At 58.1% G+C, this 15,592-nt stretch overlaps 6 protein-coding genes across 6 annotated transcripts; 2 read left to right on the top strand and 4 right to left on the bottom strand.

The window, feature by feature from the left end:
- Positions 1 to 630: 630 nt before the first annotated feature.
- Positions 631 to 4,310, top strand: SPBR_00086 (sterol regulatory element-binding protein cleavage-activating protein; the record flags this gene model as incomplete). The annotated part of the gene is made up of 2 exons (XM_040758406.1): positions 631 to 646; positions 805 to 4,310. The coding sequence occupies 2 exons, from the start codon at positions 631 to 633 to the stop codon at positions 4,308 to 4,310; spliced, it is 3,522 nt and encodes a 1,173-aa protein (XP_040618833.1).
- Positions 4,311 to 5,021: 711 nt separating this feature from the next.
- On the top strand, positions 5,022 to 6,719 carry SPBR_00463 (luciferin 4-monooxygenase; the record flags this gene model as incomplete). Its single annotated transcript, XM_040758782.1, has 1 exon — positions 5,022 to 6,719. One exon carries the CDS (start codon positions 5,022 to 5,024, stop codon positions 6,717 to 6,719), a length of 1,698 nt encoding a protein of 565 aa, XP_040618832.1.
- A 264-nt stretch (positions 6,720 to 6,983) lies between these two features.
- Positions 6,984 to 7,535, bottom strand: SPBR_01057 (uncharacterized protein; the record flags this gene model as incomplete). Its single annotated transcript, XM_040759376.1, has 1 exon — positions 6,984 to 7,535. The coding sequence occupies one exon, from the start codon at positions 7,533 to 7,535 to the stop codon at positions 6,984 to 6,986; it is 552 nt and encodes a 183-aa protein (XP_040618831.1).
- A 9-nt stretch (positions 7,536 to 7,544) lies between these two features.
- On the bottom strand, positions 7,545 to 8,721 carry SPBR_00737 (oxidoreductase, short chain dehydrogenase/reductase family protein; the record flags this gene model as incomplete). The annotated part of the gene is made up of 2 exons (XM_040759056.1): positions 7,545 to 7,683; positions 7,937 to 8,721. 2 exons carry the CDS (start codon positions 8,719 to 8,721, stop codon positions 7,545 to 7,547), a joined length of 924 nt encoding a protein of 307 aa, XP_040618830.1.
- Positions 8,722 to 9,244: 523 nt separating this feature from the next.
- SPBR_00378 (uncharacterized protein) lies at positions 9,245 to 11,164 on the bottom strand (the record flags this gene model as incomplete). Its single annotated transcript, XM_040758697.1, has 1 exon — positions 9,245 to 11,164. One exon carries the CDS (start codon positions 11,162 to 11,164, stop codon positions 9,245 to 9,247), a length of 1,920 nt encoding a protein of 639 aa, XP_040618829.1.
- An 875-nt stretch (positions 11,165 to 12,039) lies between these two features.
- SPBR_00607 (uncharacterized protein) lies at positions 12,040 to 13,458 on the bottom strand (the record flags this gene model as incomplete). Its single annotated transcript, XM_040758926.1, has 1 exon — positions 12,040 to 13,458. The coding sequence occupies one exon, from the start codon at positions 13,456 to 13,458 to the stop codon at positions 12,040 to 12,042; it is 1,419 nt and encodes a 472-aa protein (XP_040618828.1).
- Positions 13,459 to 15,592: the final 2,134 nt, after the last annotated feature.

Genomic DNA, 15,592 nt, shown 5'->3' with positions numbered 1-15,592 from the left:
CTGCTCGCCTTTCACAACTGTAAAAATACGCCCGACTTCCCTTGCAGTCTGCACTCCCAACAAGTCACCATCAGGTCTTTCCTCGCATAACTGTGGATCCACTCTGTCTCTTCGCTTGTTCTCAACGGCACTATCCACAATTTTTTTTGGCACGATTTCAGGCTGGGCAACATCCCAGCCTACCTACCCATCGTCCCTTTCTGCTGGCCTGGGCCGTGCTATTATCGCTGATCACCTGGCGGGATGACGTTTTCAGTTTGTCTCTAAAACTCGCCCTTCCCTCTCTTCATGCCATGTTTGGACAACTCCTCTTTCTCGATCGCGGACCATCTGTCGAATGTATGCCTTCGTCGTCTAGACTCTTTCTTCAACTGATGCGAACATCTGTCTTCACCACTACCGCCCTTGTCATCTACAATTCCCCAAGACGGCAATCAACCTCCGCCCTGTTTCTAGCTCGTCGGCCTCTACGTCACTCTTAACATTTCACCTCTTGCCACCCATGCTTCGTTTCCCATGTCGGATACCGCAAAGCCACCGGCTGTCTTCCTTTCCACCTTCGACACACTGCAACCACCGCAGTGATGCTTTGGTATTTTCTCTACCCGCTACGGGGGTATGTCCATCGTCATGACAGCTGAGGAGCGTGACCTTTTCCCGCGAAATGTGCCATCCGACTAACCACCTGCTACAGGACGACGAGTGCCCCAGGTCTCGTCCCCAATAATCCTTTACGACATATTCTCTCACGCTACGGTGTATATGTCGCACGGCATATTGCTACGATCCTCCTCATCTTTGTAGCTATCGCTACTGCTCTCATCTACCCGATCCCGTTTCTCTACGCCCCCGACTTCACCAGCGGCGCCTCAGGGCTACCGCACCACGTGTGGACCAATGCACAACCTGTGAAGACCGGCCTCATTGCCACAGAACCCAATGTTTTTATGCGCTCCATATGGGTCCACGGCAGCTACATGAAAGCCCTGGAGCGCAACGTCCTCCTCGGCGCACTGGAGCTCCAAGACGAAATCCTCGGGCCAACGAAAGGTTTTAACCCAAGGGTCTTATCGAACAACGTCACCGTCCGCGATCCCCTTGCGAATCTCTCTGTTCTCGAGCGTGACACTCTCCACGTCGTCAATGGCTTGACCAACCAGTCGTGGTTCTTTCATTCGCCGTTGCTCTACTGGTCGAACGACCACGAATTGATCGCAATCGACCCCAATATCCTCGCCACTGTAAACGAGCACAAGAATCAGCATACATCTCTCAACGTCACTTTGCGACACTCTGTTGTCTTCAGCGGCAAGAGATTTGAGGACCGCGCCCTGGTCGCCGCCGATGCCATTGTCATAACTCTGATTCATCTTCGCGATTCCCCTGTTGGACGGCAATGGGAACGAAAAGTGGCCGAACTTGCCACCCATGTGACTGACAAATGGGACGTCTACCCCCAAGATGCCCGTAACCTGTCCAGCCAGCTCTACGAGTTTCAATTTCTCCCCATCTCAATACAGGACTCGGTCATGCTGACCTTGGCGTACTGTTTGACGTTCGTCTACGTCATCCATAACCTCTCCAAGATTCCAGCAATCAAGTCTCGACCTGGCCTTATGGTGACGTTTGTCACGCAAATATTTGTCTCGATATTGTCGAGCTTCACGGTGTGCGCTATCCTCCAAATCGACCTGTCTCGCATCCCGCGCGCCGCCTACCCGATTGTAATTATCTCCATGAGTCTGGAGAATATGCTTCGGCTTATCAACGCTGTCATCGCAACAAACCCGGAGGAAAGCACCAGTAGCCGAATTGGCACGGCTTTTGGGGAGACTACGCACATTGCTCTTGCTAGTGTTGTGGAGCATCTCGTGCTTCTCTGGGGCATCTCGAAGCTCGTCACAACTGGCCTTTCGGATTTTTGTGCATTTCTCGCCATTGCTATTGTGTTCGACTTCTTCTACTTTTCCACTTTCTTCCTGTCTGTCCTCAGCGTAGAGGTGCGACGTTCAGAACTTTCCGACTTTCTCGAGAAATCGTCATCAACAAAGCGAAACCAGCGGCCGCCTGGCCCGTCAATGTATCCGGATGATTTTGTCTCGCCCCAGAAATCGATTTCGCGGAAAACTTGGATAACAGCCGTTCTCCAGGGCCGCATTGACGCGTCCACGCGCATCGCCGGCACGATCATCCTGCTCGGCTTTGTCATCATTGCCCAGTGGCATTTTTTCGAAAACGAGAGCATATCACACACGTTGAACCGCATGTTCACCTATGGAATAGGTTATGGTGGCAGTAGAAATAATCTGACCGACTGGAGCAGCGCATCTTCTCAGCTCCGGGATCTTCACCAGGCCCGCAGCTTGACATCGTGGCTTCGTCTTCAAGACCACGAGACAGCACGGGAGGTCATCCGTGTCGTGAAGCCAGAGGCACACAGTTATATTGCTCGCGTGTACGAGCCTCTTGTTCTTGTCTTGAAGGGAAGCGACCGCATGCAGTCTGTCACCGAGCGCCCGTTCCTACCAGCTGTGTACGACTTTTTTCGCCACCAGTCGACGCCGTTCCTGGTTGTGATTTTGGTCCTCACAGCAGCCATGCGCATCTTTTTGAATTACCTGCTTTGGGACGAGATGGCTGATAATAGTGGCGACGTCGATGCACCCAACGAGCCAACCCTGTCCGTCAAGACGTTGGACCAAGGCCATGCCCTCGACGTGGCCCTCTTGGCTGCATCGTCCGACGGCCTGGTTGTCTCTGTCGGCCTGGATCGCTGGATCCGTGTCTGGAACTTGCCTCGTGGTGGCGTGAACTACCCTTTGAGAAAACGCGACGCGCTCTCCGACGATCCCTTCCCAGTGCTTCTCGCCATCGACAACGACTCGACATGGCTTGCGATCTTGTCGCACAATAACGTCATGTTGTGGAATCTGGAGACCAAGGAGTGGGGCCTGTCCGTTGCTATCGATTTATCTGGACAGAAGCCGGAAGCCTTCTTCTTCATGCCCCGCCAAAGGACTGATTTGGCTCGCTCACTCGTTGTGGTTCGACGCAATGGCACGCTCACTGAGCTGTGGGTCGATACGGGCGAAACGCTGGACTCCCCCATTTGTAAAACCACGCTCTTGTCCGCGGTCTCCTTCCAACCGCTGCATTCACCAGCGACAGGACCATCCGGTTCCGGCTGCGTGGCTATCATTGCAGTCTCACAGAATGGCTGTGTCCACCGCGCCACTCCCACCTATCGCGGGTGGATCTCCGAGGAAATCAAGCAACAGACTGACAATGAGGAGCACGCCCACTCTGTCGTTGCTCTGCCACTCTTTTCGGCCTGCTTGGTCGTCAGACCACACTCGGTGGACATGGTCGACCTTGCCACGTCTGAGACGCTTCACACCTTTGTGTCCCACTTGCAGATTAAGCCCCGCTCGTTGCGGTGTATTTTTTCGACGAGGAGGCATTCCAAACGAAGCTCCCCAAGGCTGAGCTACTTCAGCCTTATATATACATGTGCCGAGTCAGGGAACTGTGTCATTCAGACCTATTTGCCACAGGACGACGATGGATCCATCTTGTTCTCACAGGACGATCTGTCGGACACGTCGTCGACGGACGGTGCGCCTAGCTGCATGTGGCACGAGACGCGGCAGACCATCGAAGAGGTGCCTAACCCCGGCCTTTGGGAAGCTCTACCTAATGGATGCGTTATTGGTGTCCGACAAACGTCAATCCTTGGTCAGCGCGGCGGAAACCGCAGCGGCGCCACTGGCTCGGAAGCGGTTATAAACAGGTCCAATATTCTCCGACGCCGAGGAGTAAATACATCCACGTACACCAGGTCGGCCACTTCTTCGCCTAGGCCTTCCCAAAGAAAACCTGATTACTCCAGTGGACGGGACAGCTGGGAGGCCTGGTCCATTTGCAGTGTTGTCGACTCGGCCAAAAGCATAATTGACACAGCTCCGGAACGCAGCCACAACGGCGATGCATCGGCTGTTACCAGGACGGCAGCCACGGCCACGGCCACAAGCACCACCAACGCGAGTAGAGACAAGAACTACATGACGCATCCGATGGCCGTGGATGAGGGCGAGCTGCTGGTTACAGAACTTGGGCCAATTGCCTGTGTGGGCGCTGGCACGATTGCTCTGGGACTTGGCGCGGCCATTAAAATCATCACGATAGGCCACGAGCGGTTCGGCAGCCCGGCCGAGATGCTTGAGGCGGCAGCTGGGCAGATGATGGAGACCAGCAGCGTGGCCAACCGACGACGCAAGAACCGGTCGATTCAGAGAGCGACGGTGACATAGGCATGGCTTGGGTGCATTTGGCTGGCGTTTAAAAAGGCGAGGCATTTGGACGGCACGAGAACTGGCAGCGCGACTTTCTTGCATATTGTAACTGTACGATTTGATACCACTGTTTATGATGACGACGCTTAAGCATTATGTTACTTTTTGGATACAGGTCTTGGAAGGCGGGTGTGTTACTGAGTGAACGGCGAGCTTCGATACCGACTGACAATGCACGCAGACACGTTTCGCGACAGAGATGTCGGCATCGCTAGTTCTACAACTAACGAAGATTCTACCAGATTAAGAAGGACAGGACACGAGTCAGAAGACAACGGCCTGTTCGACATTCGATGCCGACCATCGACTGAACCCAAAGTCAGCGCTGACTCGTTTGTCAGGGGTCCAGGTTGTGTCGTGCCGGTCTTTGTGGACCTGGCCAATTAACTTACAGCGGAAGTTGATAACCCAAAGCTCCACCAGTCTCCCACTTCCTGGTTCGACTGCGGGGGACTCGGCACACCAGGAGGACCAGCCAGCAGAGGCGGTGGGCTGTATTTACGTTTTGTGGTGTGAAGAGGGCAGGATCGTCGAGGTACACGGCGACAGGTTCAACTCGAACTCGAGGGACAGAAGACGAGGCGAATATTAAATTGAGGCATCGAGAAATCGAGCAGTCGAGGGACAAAATAAGACGAAACCCAAGTACAACGGCACACCACCACCGCCATGATCTATCAATCGCCGTTTCCGGCGCCGCCGACGCCGCGGGATGTGTCGATTTCGCAGTTTCTGGTGCGCACCAACCCGGATGACGTGCCGGCCGACAAGCCGACCATCTGCGACTTTGAGAACCCGAGCCACAAGTTGACGTATGGCGAACTGCGGACGCGGGCGGCGCAGGGTGCGGCCACACTCCGCACGGCGCACGGCATGAAGGAGGGCGACGTGGTGTGTCTGTTTGGGCACAACTCGGTCAACTGGATGCTGTTGTGCCACTGTGTGCTCTGGGGCGGCGGCTGTTTTGCGGCGATCAACGCACTGGCGACGCCGTACGAGCTGCTGCACTACTTTTCGATTGCCAAGCCGAGCATCATTGCGGTCGACGCGGCACTCCTCCCGAAGGTGCAAAAGGCGCTGGCAGACGCCCCCAAGACGCCGAGCCGTGTGGCGCCCAGGATCATCGTCATTGAAGACGGGCAACACGGTCAGTTGCCGGCACCCTTGGCAGCTCTACCCAAGTTCCCGCGCGACTTCATCCGGTTCCAGCACCAGTCGGTGGCAGCGTACGACCTGGGCGGGCGCGACAACAGCACCGTCATGGCCGGCATGTGCTTCAGCTCGGGCACGTCGGGCAAGCCCAAGGGCGTGATGCTGTCGCACCACACGCTCATCGCGCAGCTGCTGAGCTCGCGCGCGACCAACCCGTTTATCAACAACGCGCACGTCAACGAAGTGTTTTACCCGCCGTTCGGCCACATCTACGGCATGGTAGCGTGCGTGCTGTTCTCGGCGTGGGTCGGGCACTACGTGGTGGCGATGAAACGGTTTGACTTTTTGCCGTACCTGCAGCGGTGCGCCGACATTCGGGCGTCGGTGCTGCGGCTGGTGCCAGCCACGGCGACGCGCATGACCAAGGACCCGGCCGTGCGGGCGCTGGACCTGACGAGCGTGCGCACGGTCATGGTGGCGGGCGCGGCGCTGTCGTCGGACACGGTGCGCACGCTGCAGCGGGACCTGCTGGACCCGCAGGCGGTGGTGCTCAACGGCTACGGCATGACGGAGGTGACCATTGCGATGCTGCGCGAGACGCAGAGCCACCGTGCGGGCAGCCTGGGGCGCGTTGCGGCGGGCACGGAGATGCGGATCGTCGACGACGCCTTCGAGGACGTGCCGCACGGCACGGACGGGCAGTGTCTGGTGCGCGGGCCGACGATGTTCATGGGCTACAAGGACAACGTGGCCGAGACGGAGGGCTCGTTCTACACGGACCCCGCGACGGGCGACCGGTGGTTCTGCACGGGCGACGTGGTGCAGATGGACGACGACGGGTTCCTGTGGATGACAGGCCGCAAGAAGGAGCTGATCAAGTTCCGGGGCAACCAGGTGCCGCCAGCCGAGCTCGAGGCGGTTCTGCTGGAGCACCCGCTGGTGACGGACGCAGGCGTGTGCGGCGTGTTTGACAAGGCGCTGGACACGGAGGTGCCCGTGGGTGCGGTGACGCTCGCCCCGTCGGTGGCGGCCGCGGATCGACCCGCCGTTCTCAAGGAGGTTCGGGCGTTTATGGACGACAGGGTGTCGCCGTACAAGAAGCTGCGGGGTGGCCTGTTCCATCTTGACGTACTGCCCAAGGGCACGACGGGCAAGCTACAACGGCGGGACATTCTGGCTGCTCTTGCGGCGGTGCAAGACAAGGCGAAGTTGTAAGGGGAGGGGTGGTTGAGAACGTGCAGATAGCACCAAATTGTGTGCAAGTGGGTGGAGTGTTTATAGAGAGAGAGCGTATGTCATGTCTGTGTCCGGTTGTGTTTATTTATCTGTTCATTGCCAGTTTACTTGTTTTTTTCTTCTCATGACACCGCATTGGGCCGTTTATGCACTTGTCTGGTGCAGTAGCGGCGGATATACGACTCCGGTTGACGAGGAGGTGCCTGCTCCAAATCGTCGATGCACCCAGCTGACACTCTTCCTTTACACGCAACACAACATACTCCCATCCTTCCGGACACACACGCGCAACCACCACGACGTCGCCACCATGCAGCACGCCACAGACGCGGACATGGCCGCTCGGGCGCGCGCCTTTGTGCAGCAGCAGGCGCATGAAGCAGCCAGCAAAGGCACCACCAAGACATGGTACTGCATCACGGCCTGCGCTTTTGCGGCCTGCAACCAGGGCGGCTTCGTGGGCGACGTGTACAAGGCCGCCATTGCCTCCAGCGACCCGGACGACATCGCCCACCAGCAGCTGGTGCTCCGGCGCATCAAGGAATCCCTGCTCAAGACGAGCGTCATCTTTGGCATCCCGCGCACCATCAACGCCTTTCGCGCGCTCGTCAGCGCCCTGCCATCACCGGCGGCCAATGAGGTCGCGTCCGTCCGCAGCCACATTGCGCGCCCTGCCGATACCGACGCGCGCGGCCTTGCGTACATGCGCAACATTTTCCGGGCGGACCTCGACCCCTTCCTCGACACCATGGACCAGTACTGGCCGGACCTGCGCACGCTCGTGGTGACGACCATCTACGGCTACTACCAGTCGGACACGACGGTGCTGGGCGCCGTGGAGACGAGCCAGCTCAACATTGCGACGCTGGTGCCCATGGACGTGACGGCCGAGGTGGCGTGGCACATGCGCGGCGTGATCCGCAACGGGGGCACCAGGGACGACCTGGACTATGCCTTTGCGACTGCCATGGCGGCATGCGAGATCTGCGATGTGCGCCTCAAAAACACGATGCCACGGCCGGAGGACGTCGTCAACGAGGAGCGGTTGTTTTAGTGGTGGTGCCGTCTTGGACGAACATGGGCAGCATCAAGTACGTACTGTTGAGGTTTAGGTTTATTTGTTATTGTTTTGCACTTCCTTTCTTTCTATTCAAACTATGCATGATCTACGTCCTCCGCCGGCTTAGCAAATCCACCCGCCGTCGACGCAGATGGCCGTGCCCGACACGTACGTCGACTCGTCGCTCAGCAGGTACGCAATCAGGTGGGCCACCTCCTCCGGCCGGCCCGCGCGGCCCAGCGCGTTCTCGTGCGTGCTCGACAGCACGCTCTGCCCCGTGTGGGTGGTCGCGCCGCTGGCCGTGACAATCTCGTGCGCCTTGTGGTTCATGGGCGTGTCGATGGGGCCCGGGCAGATGCAGTTGACGCGCACGCCGCGGTAGCCAAACTCCTTGCAGGCCGATCGCGTCAGGCCGACCACCGCGTGCTTGCTCGCCGCGTACGCCGCGTTCTTGGCCCGGCCCGTCACGCCCGCAATCGACGACGCGTTGACAATGCTGCCGCCGTCGGCGACCACGCGCGTCTGCGCCTTGAGGCAGTGCATGAGCCCCGTGGCGTTGACGCCCAGCACAAAGTCCCACTGCTCGAGGTCCTGGTCCGCCAGCGTGTGGATGCCAATGTCCTTGGGGATCACACCGGCCATGTTGGCGGCGCCGTCGAGCCGGCCAAACGTTTGCGTGGTCGCGTCGATCCACGCCTGCACCTGATCGTACTTGCGCACATCCACGACCCGCGTCAGCACATTGTCGGCGCCCGCGGTGGCGCGCAGCTCCGCGGCGGCCTTGTCGAGGCCGGCCTGCGAGACGTCGGCGAGGGACAGCTTGGCACCCCGGGCGGCGGCAAGCTGGGCAAACGCCAGGCCAATGCCCGAGGCAGCGCCGGTGACGGCAATGACCTTGCCCTGGAGTTGTTGAGGCGACATTTTGTGTATGAGTGTGTGTGTGTGCGTGGGAGTGGTGATGACACGCGACGGGATGGTTTCTAAAATGGGTTGTCGTCAAAACAGAGCAAGGAAACGATCACAGAACAATGACAACAACAGTCACCCACTTGGGGCCGCCGGCACAGCTGAATCATTTATATGACCAACTACCAGTCCATGTTGGAGCCAAGGGACAAAGTGACCAAAGAGAGGGGCAGGCCTAAACGAAGGGCTCATGAGTATCCGGCTAGTCAACACGGCCAGGGAGTTTGGTTTCCGGAGCTCCTGCGCTAGTTGGCGACTTGCAAGGAAGACGGAAGAGGCAGAACTGACTCGCCTTCGGTCCTGACCTACTTAGTGTGCATGTTGGTGTCTGTAGGTGACTTTGCAAACTGGCCAATCGAGTGTTGCTTCGGGGTGAGACATCCGTTGGTAGGCGCTTGGTTTGGACCCAATCACTGCCGTATTTGCTGTATTTGCTATATTTTCTGCATCGTTCAAACAAGCTGTACGCCCTCTCCGCCTACAGGTGACCGTTCTCGATAAACTTCTTGGGCACGGGCACGTACTTGGCCCGCAGATACTCGCACAGGTTCTTGGCCAGCGTGTCCAGCCCGGAGCCCGAGTTGTAGCCCCGGTCCAGGTGGTCCTTGAGCAGAAAGTGCACCGCCCGGATGTTGCCCATCTCGAACCGGTCAATGCGCCCGCCGCCGTACTCCTTGGCGCCCAGCAGCGCCTTGAACGTGTCAATCGTCAGGAACGACCGCAGCCAGTCCCACTGCTCGGCTGTCGGCACGTAGAACCCGACGTTGGCGTCCGACGCCTTGTCGCCCGACCGGCCCAGCGCCACCCAGCCGAGCGGCGCCTCGACGGTCTCGCCAAACGTCGACAGGGCCACCGGGTTGCGCGTGTCGTACGACGCCTGGGCACCGTACGTCTGCATCTGCGGCGGCAGCGCAATGGCCACGGGCGTGCTGCGCGTGGCCGCGTCGCCAAACAGCAGGTGCACGCGGTGGCGGCACGCCGACTGCGGCACGAGGGTGACAAAGTACTCGTAGTAGCTCTTGGCCGTCGACTGCCGCAGGTCGTTGGGCCGCGACACGCCGGGGCACGACTGCAGCACCGTCTCGTAGAGCTTGCGCGCGAACCCGTGCGGCAGGCTGGGGTCGAACAGCGCCGCATCCTTGGTCTGCGCAAAGATGCGCAAGTCCACCGTGGCAATCTCCTGGTTGGCCGGGTTGGCCGGCGACGTGCCGTGCACGTGGAACTTGAGCAGCGAGAACTGGCCGAGGAGCTCCTCGCCGATGGCGTGCCGCGCCTGCTCCTCCATCCAGCGGCACTTTTCCTCAATGTCCAGCCCGACCAGGTAAAAGTGCCACTCGGCCTGGTAGCCGCCGTGTGCCGTCACACCGCAGCGCGTCGTGGGCGGCGGCGGGTGGCCTGTGATGCCGCTGACGTGCACGAGGTCGTCGGCCAGCGGCGCGAGCGAAATGTTGTGCAGGTCCGCCACCACGTCCGAGTTGTAGTAGAGCGGGCCCGCGATCTCGTAGACCAGCTGTGCCGTCACCGTCTCCGTGTTGACCACGCCGTTGGTGTTCTTCTCCTTTGCAATGTCAAACTCGCCGTTGGCGTGCACGCGCGCAATCGGGAAGCCCAGGTTCAGGTGCTTCTGGGCCGCCATCAGCGCCTTGAACCGGCTGTAGTAGCCGCCCGTCACAAATGCCGAGCACTCAATCATGTGGCCCGCGATCAGCGCCCCCGCCAGCTGGTCCAGGTCGCTCGCCGTCCACCCGTGCCACCACGCCGCCACGCCCATCGTCGGCGCCGCGTCCGACACCCGCCCGCAGATCACAATGTCGGCGCCCCGCCGCAGCGCCTCGGCAATGCCCAGGCTGCCCAGATACGCCTGCGCGCAGATCGGCTCGTGGCCCCATTCGGCCAGTGTCTTGCCGTCCGTCAGGCTCCGGATCTCGGACGTGGCGTCCGCGGCCATCGCGAGGAACGCCGCCGTCACGTCGTCGCCCTCGACCCACGCCACCTTGAGATCCAGTCCCGCCTTCTGCACTATGTCCACCACCACCTCGGCGAGCAGCTCCGTGTCGCTGGCACCGGCGTTGACTGCGAGCTTGGTGCCGTTGCGTGCGAGATCGTGCATCGCCGGTGCGAAGCACTGCAGGAATGTGCTGGCGTACTGCGCCGACTTCATGCGTTCTTCGAGGGGCAGCTTTTTCTTGTTGGCGTCGTCGTCGTTGTCGAGCCCGTGTGCATCCTTTTGGCGGGCCTTGCCGGCGCCGTATCCCGTCATGACATTCTCCGAGAGCCAGTCGCCGACCACGGCGTCAACGTCTGGGTCACGGGCCAGCCGGCCAATGGCAGCCACGCGGTCCGTGAAACCGCCCGAGGCGCCGCCGATGCGGACGGGGCGCTTTACTGTTGTTGCCATATTGTCGAGTTGTTGCATAAGAATGGAAAACGAATAATAGTAACGATACGCAAAAGAGCGTGCCTGATAATTAAAAAAAAAAAAAAAAAAAAAAAAAAGACCAATAAACTCGTAATTGTTTTCCTTTGGTCGTTTATAAAAGCGGTTGAACAACAACCGTATTAGCCACCCATGTACTTCATCTTGCCTCGATGCATAATTCTGCTCGTTATCGCTGTCCACACCAGCTAGTGCGCCGTGTCAGCGTGCGGAGGTGTAGTTTATGTTGTATTGTTGACAATGGAAGCGACGCCAGGGGCTTTCCAAGGCTGCCCACAGACAACGCCCTGGTGTCCACTAACACTAACATGCCACTAAAGAAGTGACGACACGCTTGGGGACCAAGAAAACTATTGGGAATTTGGAAAGTGCGGGGGCCCATTCTCCAAAAGGGCCATCCCGGCGATTCCCAGTAGGTCCCAGCGATGAATCAGTTTGAAAGCGGCGATCCAGCTCGTCGGAGAAACAAGTCCGCCCAGGCAAGGACCTCCTCATCCTGTCCCCTGGATTGTCCGGATAGATGAGTCGCTAGAACCGTGCACCCCTCTCCGGCATCCATTCCAAAGCGGCTGTCAAGGACCACGAGCTCTCGCCCATGTGCCGGCAGGAACCGATATTCGGAAAAGGCCACGAGACAGTCACATTCGCGCAAGGTCGCAGAGGGGTTGTCCACTGGCCAGGTACTTGTCCTTGGGGAGCGGCTGACACTCCAAAAACAGACCATACGGAATTGGCTCTACACGATGAGGACAGTGGCATCGGCGGGGAATATGTGGTTGTGCCGGTCTCGTTCGATGGTTGGAGAATATGTTCGCAGGCGCCCAACTGCGTCCGCCTCATGCCATTGGCTCGTTTTTGCCATGGGCATCACGGTCGATGAGGTCGCCAATGTCCGGATAGCGGTCTCGGAATGCCTTGCCGACTTCCCAGTTGCCAAGCTGCCGGATGTGCTCCTCGTAGACGGGGTTGATTGTAACGTCCTTGTCCGGCGGCGCCACCGCTTTGAGCAGCACATGTGTCGGGTCGTACGGCCAGCGGATGCTGAAGCTTGTGCTGTAGACAGCAGCGAAATGGTCCAGTGTAATTTCCGGGTGGGAAATCAGGTAGTTGCGTACGGCGGGCCACGGGATGCGGTCGATCCAGGCGGCGTGGGGCGTGGAGATTTGGGTGCGTGTTGGGCGGAGCCAGGCCGGCAAGAGGTCCCAGCTCGGTTTGTCCAGCAGCACCATCCACTTGAGGAGGGAACACATAATGTAGAAGACGGCTACCTGTTTAGGCAGCGTGTCGATCTCAAAGTAGCTGCGCACAATGTCGCCGACAATGTCGCTGATGGCATCGCAGGTGCGCCTGTCCCTTTCGAGCAGGGAGCACAAGTTGGGCTTCAACCCAAAGGCCAGGGCGCCGTTCACCGACCGCTGGTGCACCTTGGACGTGATAAACCCTTGCAGGATCTGGTCGCTGAGGCACGTGGGCGGGCCGTCGGCCGGCGGGATCTCCCATGGCTTCTTGACGACCTCGGGCAGCGCGGCCGTGACCGCCCCTGACTGCCCTGACGCGGACGTCGTGTCGTCTGGTGGCGACACGCAGCTGCCAATAGAGCTTGACGTGCCCGGCGCACCGCCTGCCAATGCCGAAGCTGCAGCAGCTGCGGCAGCCGCATCGTTGGTCAGGTCAACACTCTGCGGTTGTGAGCCCATCAGGCTGAGCTGCATGGCGGCGTTCTGGGCGCGCAGCTGCGAGTTTTCGGTCTCGAGCATGCGCAGGCGCGAGTTGAGCAGGTGGACATCGCGGGCGCGGTCGCTGAGCATCTGGGTCAAGTAGGCGACCTGCTCGTTGAGGTTAAAGATGGTCCACTTCGTCCGGTCGCGCATGGCCTGCTGGGACTTGCGGTCGCGCGCCCGCTTGCGCTGCAGCTCGATCTCTTTGGCCGACAGTGTCGAGCTGCCGGATGTCGTGCCCGGCACTTGGTCAGAACTGTCGGCGTTGTTTGTGAGGTTGTTGTTGCTGTTGTTGTTGGTAATTTGTGCGGTAGAAGAGTTGCCGGCCGTGGGCGTATCGAGCACCGATGAAACAGACGCTGGCGAGGTTGTGGATGCGACGGAGCCGGGAGAGGTTGCAGCGACAGACGACACACTGGACGGGACGCCCACACCCATGCCCAAGTTTGGCGGTGATGACGCGGTGCCGGCCATGGGCGGTAGCACGGCGTAGCCCACGAGTGAGGCACCTAGGGTGCCGACAGAGGACGTGGCCATGATGCACCGGACCCAGTGCCAGGCAATGGCAGTCTGGACAGCCTGCCTGACTGAGACAAAGGAGGGCGTGGTCAGGGGACGACAGGCTGGTAACCGACGAGTCAGATTGCCCGGGCCGGGTATCTTGGTGTCCTCCAGTGATATGGAGAGCCAACACCCAACCACGCCGCAGACCGAAAGCTGAAATGTTCAACAATGCAATAGCGAGCGGAGGAGCTGACTTAGGGTGGTCAGCCAAAAAGAAGGATACGACGAGCCAGCTCGGTTCTTGGATCGCCCCTAATGATTTATTCTCGGACGAAGATGTCGATATGTGGCCATCGACAGTCGTATCAGTCGTAGCAACGTAGTCTGCGTGGTGTCGTGTGGTGAATCAGTAGAGTCGGTCAGAAGTGGAGATGGGGAAGTTTTGGAATGAAGGGGAGGAAAAAGCTGCAAAAGATAGGGGCATAATGGATCAATCGAGAAAGAGGTGTCGAAGGGAAGGAGCTGGGGGGGAAAGAGATAAAACGAAGCCCATGGCAGCTTCCCAAAATGTTGGATTAAGGTGTTCTTTCCCAAGATTGGTTCGTGCTTCGTTCGTTGGGAAAGCACGATTGAGCCTGGTCAGCTACGAGAAGCAACGAGCTGTGGTTGAGGTGAACCAACAGACTCAAAGCAGTGCTTTTGTTTTCTGGTGTGTTCTGGGCGGATTCCGGGGTTGGTAGCACTTGCCCCAAGGGGAAGCAGGGTTGAAGGAAGGTCTGACCCGTTTGGGGCACAAAAGGCGCTGTCATGTGTGCTGCCTTGGCGCTCGGATGGGCTAAGAGAGATATGTTGGTTCTAAGCTGCACGTTGGTCTTTGGAACCAACATGTCATTCCAGAATTGTATGCAAGAAGTGAAAGCCTTACTCTCCTGCATATTCAAGTGTCTGAAACAGGCCAATTGGCTTTAAAAGCTGTGATGAAAGAGGTCAACGAGGAAGCGGTGGATGGTGAGCTATGATGAAGCTCTTTTTTTGTTAACAGAAGACACAGGGGCAATGTTTGAATTCTGAAAACAACATATCAAAATACCTTCACCAGGAATGATTAAAAAAGTATCTTGTACTACTACTGTCTTTCACTAAATGTTTGTTTCCACTGCTCAATAGTGTCGACCCCAGACCCCAGACTCCAGTGGTTTGTTTTGCCCTTCCCCGGAACCGGATTAGCGCTTTGACAGTGGTAAAAGCCAGCTAGAGCGGGGTAGACGCCCTGACGCCTTTCCAGACGTCCAAACAGTGAGCTTCTGGAGTGCTAAATTGGGGTACTGCGGGGAGCATCCGGGAGATTGGGAGTGAAGGGGGGTGCCATGAGCGAAAGTTTGCGACAGCGGCCAATTGCACCATCGCCAATGCCATATGAGTGGAAATAGAGGGATCATTACAGACTGGGGCCAACAGGCTCATGATGCATTGGTAGGAAAGCCTTTCAGCACAGAAATGCGGTGAGGAGTAGGAGTGAAGAAAGGGGGATGTGAATGCAATAAGCTGCATTGCCAACTTGTGTGTTACGTATAATTTAACTGCTGAACTTATTAGAGCTGAGAATTTAGGATGAAGGGATGGCATTTCACCCACGTGGAGTCCACATGATAACCGGTCTGCCAGGTTGCAGAAGAGAGCGATCTGCACTGGCGCCGTCTTGACGGATTATCACCTTAAACCGACAACGGCGTTCGATGAACCCGTGAGGAGACATGGGATACATCGACCGAGTGGAGGTGGACGACGAACTTGTGAACGTAGCAGCAAAACTTGAATAGTCACCGCCAGAACAGACGCTGCAAATCTACGCCTCCCTGCGTGACTGACGTTGTTGCTCTTCTCCTCTCTCGATGCTCCTCGGTAACACCAAACACACCGCGCTACTGATTTATTTCATCATGAAGAGGCATCTTGCTTTGCTTGCCTTCTGCCGTCTTGGGTTTGCAGAGTATTATTCTATTGGGACTATGTACGGATGCCGTAAGACACGGCTAAACCTGCTGCTCATGCAAGAAATGGTAAGAAAACGTAGATGACAATGGCAAACATAGAAAACGACTTTTTTGTACAGTTTTGGGTTTCGTCCTGGAAGAGGACTGGCAACGAAGAGACAGCGGGCTCCCGT

This window comes from Sporothrix brasiliensis (assembly GCF_000820605.1).
Source record: "Sporothrix brasiliensis 5110 chromosome Unknown Cont19, whole genome shotgun sequence".
Lineage (NCBI taxonomy): Eukaryota > Fungi > Ascomycota > Sordariomycetes > Ophiostomatales > Ophiostomataceae > Sporothrix > Sporothrix brasiliensis.
Note: the sequence above shows the minus strand (reverse complement) of the source record. Positions and strands in the feature narration are given on the sequence as shown.